At 64.4% G+C, this 7781-nt stretch overlaps 1 protein-coding gene across 1 annotated transcript in view; it reads right to left on the bottom strand.

Moving 5' to 3' along the window:
* LOC112953399 (arf-GAP with GTPase, ANK repeat and PH domain-containing protein 3-like) overlaps positions 1 to 7760 on the bottom strand; it is a gene marked incomplete at its 5' end in the record, with an annotated part of 87902 nt that extends 80142 nt beyond the window's left edge. Inside the window, 2 exons of the mRNA XM_026046449.1 lie at positions 422 to 480; positions 7382 to 7760. Of these exons, the coding sequence (XP_025902234.1) occupies positions 422 to 480; positions 7382 to 7760 (438 nt within the window). The remainder of the gene's footprint in view (positions 1 to 421; positions 481 to 7381) is intronic.
* Positions 7761 to 7781: the final 21 nt, after the last annotated feature.

Here is a 7781-nt window from a genome sequence, read left to right as displayed (position 1 = left end):
GCTGCACCCTGAGCTGAATGAGCCCTGTGCCAGCCTGGGCTGAGCAGAGCTGTGTCCCACGGGCAACGGGCCATGAGCTGCACGGGCCCCATGCCACCCGGCCTGAGCGGCACACAATGCCAGGGCCCTGCACAATGCCAGGGCGTCCTGCACGACGCCCCGTCCCGCACACAACCCCCGGCCCAGCCGCACAGCAGCGGCGCCTCGGGGGACAAGCACCCCATCCTGGCCAGCTGAAAGGGTACGAGGGCCAGCATCGCCCTTTGGCCTCCACGTTGGGGTGCGTCAGACAGCACCTCCCGCTCGGCCCTCTCCTCTGCTCCACACGTCCCGTCAGCCACATGGCAAGAGGTTTTCCCTGGGGATGTGGAGAAGCGGCAGAGACCCGGCAAGGCCCCAGGCCCAAGGCACCCCTACTCACCACCTTCAGCTCCGGCACCGAGCGGCTCAGGGTCCATTCCTGGCTGTTCACGAAGGAATCTGCGGGAGGGAGAGAGCAGAGGTGAGAGCAGGGCACGGGGCCGCGCTCCGGCCTCCCTGCGCACCCGCCAGGCGCCTGTCCCGCTCCCTGCAGCCCGGAACGGCCGCCCGGGGGACGGAGCGGTCCCTGCCCGGGGGATGGAGCAGGATGGAGCAGCCCCTGCCCACGGGATGGAGCGGTCCCTGCCCGGGGTACCCACACCAGGACCCGCACCGGACGCACAGAGGGGAGCACTCCGAGCGCCGGCACCGCCGCACGCGGCCAGCACCAGGCTCCCGAGCGTCTCCTCGAGCGATGGCGAGCACAGTTAATTGTCTTTATGTTATGTAATGTGCAGAACTTTGTGAAGGTTGCAACAGCCAAGAACCTCTTTGAGCAGCCCTAGAAACACCCTCTCTCCTGCCAGGGGAATCACAAATACCTCATTTACATCCACACAATCCCTAGGAGCGGGTCTGAAACTGACTTCCCAAGAAAAACCAGACACACAGGAGGAGCAGCAAGAGCCCGGAGAACATCGTGAATATCAAAATGAGCCAGCAGCCGCTCCTAGCAAAACCCCAGCGCTCAGTTTGCCCGAAAGAGGAAGCGCATCCTACATCCCAGGCTGGAATGGCAGGCGGCTGGAGGTCAAAGCAGAAGAGCAGCATTTGCTCCTTCTTCACTGCACAAAAATAACACGTGTTTTTGGAAACCAGAAACCTAGGAGAGCATTGCTTCTTCAAGGGCATGTAAGGGAAGCGCCGAGTCCAGTGCCACGCACTACTGCAGAAACTGAAAACGCAGATGGTTTCAGGAAGGGAGCAGCAAATCCAGCGGGCTCAACCACTGGCTGGGGACAGGGCAGTCACACAGGGCAGTATCTCACTGTATCCACAGTTTCTTTCCTCTTGCACGACCAAAGCCTGGCCAAAGGCTTTCCCCGGGGCTGCCCGAATGCAGCCCAAGCAAAGCTCACCCGCTGACCGGGCTCAAAGGGGCGTCCTAGAGAGCACAGCCTCCTCTCCCGCTGCTCTCCGTGCCGGGAAGGTTCTGGACGGAGGGACCGTCGGGTTCCTTTGCTAACCGCTCCAACGCTCCTTGTTGTAACACAGCTCAGATGCCCGTTAGCAGCAGCCTGACGCTTAACTTGCTGCACCGGCGCCCGGCTAACGGCACCCGAGTAACGGCAGCCCGATGCCACTGCAAGTGCACCCATTCGTGCAATACATCGGACGTTATTAACGTTATCAACCTCTGCGGAACTCGGTGCCGACCCGCGTGAAGGCAGCGCCTGAGCTCGCAGCAGCAGCAGCCTGTGCAGCCTGTGCAGCCGGGAGCTCCTGCTTCCCTAGGGCCCAGTGCCCAGAGCGCAGGAGCGGGAGCTCAGGGACCAAGAGCAACAAACGCTAAGGGAGAAGCGGCTGTGAGGACGGGAATCCCAAACCTACTGGAAAATTACCAGAATTGGAGAGGGGTCTGTTCCATGGTGGTCCGCACCCAAAGCCACAGTCACAACGTCAGCATCAGGAAGCCTGCGTTGTGTCTGCCCCCAGGGAGAGGGCACAGCCTCCCATTAACAACCTCCCCATGAACCTCTTCCTCCGAAGACATCCTCTCCTGGTCTTAAACACCCCGGGATGGAGGCTCCCCCTGGGCTTGGTTGGCCACCCCCAGCCCCAAGCCCACCAGGACGGGCTCCTTCCCCACAGGACATTCCCGTGATCCAGCTGGGCACCTCATCCTCCCACCTCCAGGAGCGACACCGGGCGCCTGTCGCAGCCGCTTCCCCTCGAGACACCCGCGTGGCCACTGCACCCTCTCGTGAAGAAGCAAGGGGACAAGGGGACTGCTCAAGAAAAGCATTTCAGGCAGGTTTCACCTCTGCTCCGAACTACTGGCACCAACCAGCTGCTCTGGAGGCCTAGCTTTAGGAGGCCTAGCTTTAGAATCACAGAATCGTTATGGTTGGAATCACAGAATATTCAAGGTTGGAAGGGACCTCTAGAGATCATCTAGCCCAAGACCAAGGTCTTGGAAAAGACCTTTAAGACCATCGCATTCAACCATAAACCCACCAACACCATTTACCAACTGTAAATCTTTCAACTTTAGACAAGTTTCGTGCAGACAGCTTTGAGACTCTCTTAAATTGGGTGCTGAAAGCTGAAACTCCACCTAACCAGAAGACTTCAGAGTCAACTTCCCCAAATCACTGGTTAGCAATGCAGGACTAGCACAGATGCACTTCTGGTGCTTCTTAGACACCACATGATGGGTTGAGGTGATAGGCTTTGCTCCCATTACCAAAAAGAGGACGGACCAAAAAGAAGAACTGCCTTCAGCTGCATCGTCCGGCAGCTCGTAGCGCTGCGCCATGTCCCGCTCCCACAGCCGGCCTGGGAAGAAGATCCAACACGATGGTGTCCTCAGCATCGCCCAACGCGAAGCCGTCACCGACACCGCCCATCCCCACTGCACGAGCCAAGGGCACGACCGGCTCACGGTGTCGGAGGATCTGAGCTCAACCCACTTGCACTCGTCAGGACACGGCGACCGAGGCTTTCAACGGCTCACGCTGGCTGACAAGTCATTCTCACAAAGCGATCACTCTGGTCCCCGTGCCGCACGCTTCCCTCCTGTCATCACAAGAGGACTCACACGGGCCACGCTGGCACCGGGCTGACCCGCCTGCCAGGTCCGCTGCGCCCACCCGCTGCCCGAGCACCTCCAGGCTAAGCCCCACGCGACTCCACCACTCGCTCCTCACGCCTTTCCTGCAGCAGGATCCTTTCTGGCGCAGTTCTTTGCACTTGCTTTTCTCATCCGCCAGGATCTTCTCGCTGCAAGTGGAAAGAGCAGGTGTGTGCGGGAGTGCATGGACGAGATCCGCCGTTTGGCAGGATAGCACCTCGAGACGTGTTTCTCAACCACCCAAAACAGCCACAGGCCAAGCAACCTGTCGAGAAAAGCCCACACAACTCGCTGATGTCAGCTCCGTCCATTCCACGTGTTCAGCATTTGCGAGTTAAACGCAGCATATGGTCTTTCCCGGGGTTTAATTAGCATCAGTTCTCAGTACGGAACCAGTCGTGCGCGCGAGCAGGAGCTCCGCGCGGGCGAGGAGCCCTCGACGCGCCGGCCCGGCTGCAGCCTCCGTGGCGCGCGGGCTCCTGCTCCCCCTGCCCCTCTCCGCTCTGCCCCAGGGAACGGCAGTCTGCAGCTCTTCCCGGGGGGATCCGACCTCAGAAAGAGGAACAGGGGCCTCACGGTGTCGCCTCCGTACCGAGGGCCCTGCCACTGCTGTCGGTGACCTCCAAGACACAAGACCCCAGCACACAGGAAGGGCGACCAACCCGACCTCCCTCAGAGGGAAGGATCCGGCCTGTTTTGTTACTGTCCAGAAGCTCCAGCCATGGGGATCCCCTGGAAGCTCCAGCCATGGAGACTCCCAAGCGCAGATGCTCTGTACTCAGGAGAGCGGAGGCGTGGAGGGCACAAGGTCCCTGCCACCGCTCCGAGGTGGCCGCGGGGGCACGCGGCAGGCGCTCCCAACAGACCGTGTCTCTCGGTTGGCAGGAGGACCATGGTGGCTTCCATGAGCCATGGACCGGAGCACAGCGCCCTGCACCATGGCGGGATGCACAGAACCCTCCACCCGTGGTCGCATCCCATGGCACAACCCAACGGAACCGGTCCCGCAGGACCTGGCCATGAGTCCGACCCTCCCGCTGCTGCTCCGAGGCGGGAGGAGGAAGGGGCTGGCGGCGCAAAGCTGGCTCCCTGCACAGCCCGACCTTCCCTCATGGTCACGATGAACAGGGGCAGGCCCCGTGCTGAGAACAGCAAACCTTGGACACGTGTGGACTCCACACACACAGCAACTAATAATTAACCCAGTCATTATCCAGGCCGCTGTGGAAGCAGAGTGGACACTGAAAGCCTGGACACAAGAGCAGCCCTGGAAGCAGGTCAGAGGCTGCGCGAAGAGCAGTGCCCCCACGAAGCAGGTTCCAAAGTACGCGCTGCCTGCGCACGCAGTCGGAACGGCTGCACAAGGTGACGCGCCTGGGCAGAGCCACCTTCTGCAGGCCACGATGGTAACGGCTCAGCCCTGGCACTGCCATCAGGAACACATATTTGTGCAGGTCGGGAACACGTGCAAGGCTGGTATCCCATGGTCGGAGAGCCAACGAGACAGCCTGTGCAGGATGCGACCCTAACGAGGATCTCACCACGACACAAAGCCCTTGCAGCAGGGAGGGAGAGGATCTGGCACGTCCCTGGCAAACAGGGCACGAGCACCAACTCCTGCTCGTTTCCCAGCCGTGCTGTGTCGGCACCGAGGGCCCTGCCGCGCCGGCGGACATCGCACATCTTGCAGCGCACGAGCTGGGGAAGAGCCACGCGCCTCCGTGCCCCCCTCGCCTGCCACCTTCCAGCCCCTGCTCCAAGACCGGCGGGCCGAGGCCCCAAGGAAGCTCTGTCTGCTCTGACAGATGGAAGGGCTCTGCTGAGAGACACCCCAGCAGAGCAGGGACACGAAGGGACAGCGAAGCCACTGCCTTCCACACACGTGTGCTCTACTGGGACCTACCTTGCCAGCAGAAACATGTTCAGAATCGGCCTGGTTTCAGCCCCAGCTAATTCCCCAAGCGGGTTAAGCAAACAGGTTAAGATCAGACACTTGCAGACTGCGATCAGAACGCCTCCATCTGCTATATACATACAGAGAGTTAGTCCCTTTGGATACAGCTCTTTCCTTGATAGGAAGCTTGAACTGAGGACACCAGGCTGGGCTGAGCACGGAGCCCCGGGCCCCTGAGCTCCGCTCTGCTCCCTGCCCACACTCCCAGCTCGCGCAGGCAGGTACCGACACGAGGCGCTACATATCATTATCCCTGAACACGCTATGCAAGCCTTGCCTCATTACCATGACAGCCCTCTGCTCCGCTCACACTTGCCGTGCCCGGGCCCTGTGAGGTGCCGTGCGCCGGGGAGCAGCGGCCGGGGCGCTGGCCCCGCACCGGGCGCCTGGAGCTGCCCGCCGCCCAAGGGCAAGCGCGGCGGCACCGCAGCGGCCCCTCCGGAGCCCCGCGCCCGGCCTGCGCAGCCCTGCATTCCTCGGAGCAGTGTCTGCTGACAGCGGGACGCGTCCCTCTCGTGCAGGGCCTGCACTCACTCGGACCAGCGCTGCTTCGGCTCCGTGTTGGCTCTGCTCCTCGGCTCCAAAGCCTCCTGCCCTCCCTCCTTGTATTTGCACAGAGTCATGTCCCCCTTGGCCTCCACTCTGCTCAAGAAGCACAAGCCCCTGAGCCCTTTCTCATGGACAAGTTCTCCCTTCTCCTGACGGCCCCTCCAGCCTTTCCCGGTGCTGAGTCCAGGCTGGACCCTCTGCCAGCGGCACCGTGAGCGGCTCCCTGCCTCGGGACGGGCCGGGTACCTGGGCACGGTGCAGCCCTGCACCAGATACCTGCTGCAACCCAGCAAGCAGCCCAGCAGCCCCCTGCTCTGCGGGCAGCACCGCCGCCTCCTGCACCCCACGGTCCCGAGGGAGCTGGCACCGCGGGCAGGCAGAGCAGGGCGGGTAGCGGCGCAAACGGCATCAGCCTGGAGACCAAAGCACAGGGCGAACAACGGGCGGCGGTGCTGGAGGCGGCCGCCTTGTCCCAGCGCCCTGCAGTTGTCGCGGGCTGCAGCAGAGCGGGAGCTCCCACGCGGCACCGGCGGCAGCACCGGGCTGGGCTGCTCCCCTGGGAACGTGGCTCCCGCCTGGGAGCGGGCGGCAAGCAGGGACAGGCCCCGCGCGAGGGCAGGGCCGGGCCCTCCCGCCCAGGATACACCCGCATTCCCCAGCCGTGAGCGCAGCCTCCCCTCCGCCCGGGAGCCTCCTGCCACTGAGCGCGGCACCGTCCGCGGGCATCGTCCCCGGGAACCAACCCTGGGCACTGTCCCTGGGCACCATCCCTGGGCACCATCCTCAGGAACCATCCCTGGGCACTGTCCCCGGGAACCATCCCCGGGCACCGTCCCCAGGAACCATCCCTGAGCACCGTCCCTGGGCACCATCCCTGAGCACCATCCTCAGGCACCGTCCCTGGGCACCGTCCCCAGACACTGTCCCCAGGTGACGCGCCCCTTCGCTCACTGTCCCTGTGTCCCCTCCTGCGCCCTGCCCACCAGCAGTGCCCCGGAGCAGTGCAGCCTGCTGTGAACACCCTTCCCTGGCGCCCACAGCAGTCGGCGGAGCACCCCTGCTTGGGTCCGTAAGCACACGCAGACCCGCGGCCAGTGGCACCACGAGCCCCAGTGACCCGGGCTATCCGCTACCCAAACGCGGCTCCTCCAGGAAGGCCCTGGGCACGCGGCACCACCGGCAGCAGCAGTACCAGTGCCCACAGGCCCAGGAAGCCGGGTGGTCCCACCTGGTACAGCAGCCGAGCCAGGGACTCCACAGCACCCGTATGCGGCCGCTGCTCACGGCTTCCAGGGCTGGGGAGGCTGCTCTCCTGGGGGAAGGGGCTCTCTCCACAGCGGCGCGTGGGCACCCAGCTTTGGGAATGCCGGTTGACAGACCACATGGGAACGGAGCTCCAGGAGCCACGCACGCCAAGGAGGCCATGAGGAGCCCCATGGCCACGCGCCCGGAGCGCCACAGCGCCCGCCTGTCCCCCCGCAGCTCCCGGCCAGACAATGCGAGCACAGATGGGGCACATGGAGCATCTCCGCAGCTCCCTCGAGTCGTCCCCGCTCCCACGTCGCGCTGCCGCGGAGCCCACGCGCAGGTCCCTTCTGTGCACACTGCCTGGCCTTGTCCGGGCTCTGCTCCCTGCGACACGGGACAACCCTGGCACAGGCGACACGGCACCCCTGCCACCCACCGCGCCACGCCATGGGGCCGTGCACCCCGTCCCAACTCACCCAGGGCACGCAGGGGGCCGCGATCGTCTGCGGGGCCGCGCTCCCGCCGTCGGAAGCGGCTCGTGAGGAGCTTCCAGAGCCCCGCGGGCTGGCTGGGCTCGGCGCGCAGCCCGGCGCCGGGCAGCTCCGGGCACAGCAGCTCCCGCTTGCTGGGGCAGGTGTGCAGGGAGCCGGCGTCGCCCTCGCTCTTGGTGCGGAGGCGCGCGGGGCGCAGCAGGGCGCCCGACTCGGAGCGCCGCAGCTCGTGGCCGCGCCGCAGGCGGAAGCTGAAGCTCTTGCGCAGGGAGCTGAAGCTCCTGCGGGCACCGCCGCCGCCGAAGAGGTTCCATCGCCGGCTGCCCCAGAGCGGCCCGCGGCGCAGGAAGGCGGCGGCGTCGGGGGCGCGTGGCGGCGGGGCGGC

The sequence above is a fragment of the Nothoprocta perdicaria genome, unplaced genomic scaffold, assembly GCF_003342845.1.
Source record: "Nothoprocta perdicaria isolate Ctin4 unplaced genomic scaffold, notPer1 scaffold_441, whole genome shotgun sequence".
Taxonomy (NCBI): domain Eukaryota; kingdom Metazoa; phylum Chordata; class Aves; order Tinamiformes; family Tinamidae; genus Nothoprocta; species Nothoprocta perdicaria.
The sequence above is the reverse complement of the archived record's forward strand: the minus strand, read 5'-3'. Positions and strand labels throughout refer to the sequence as shown.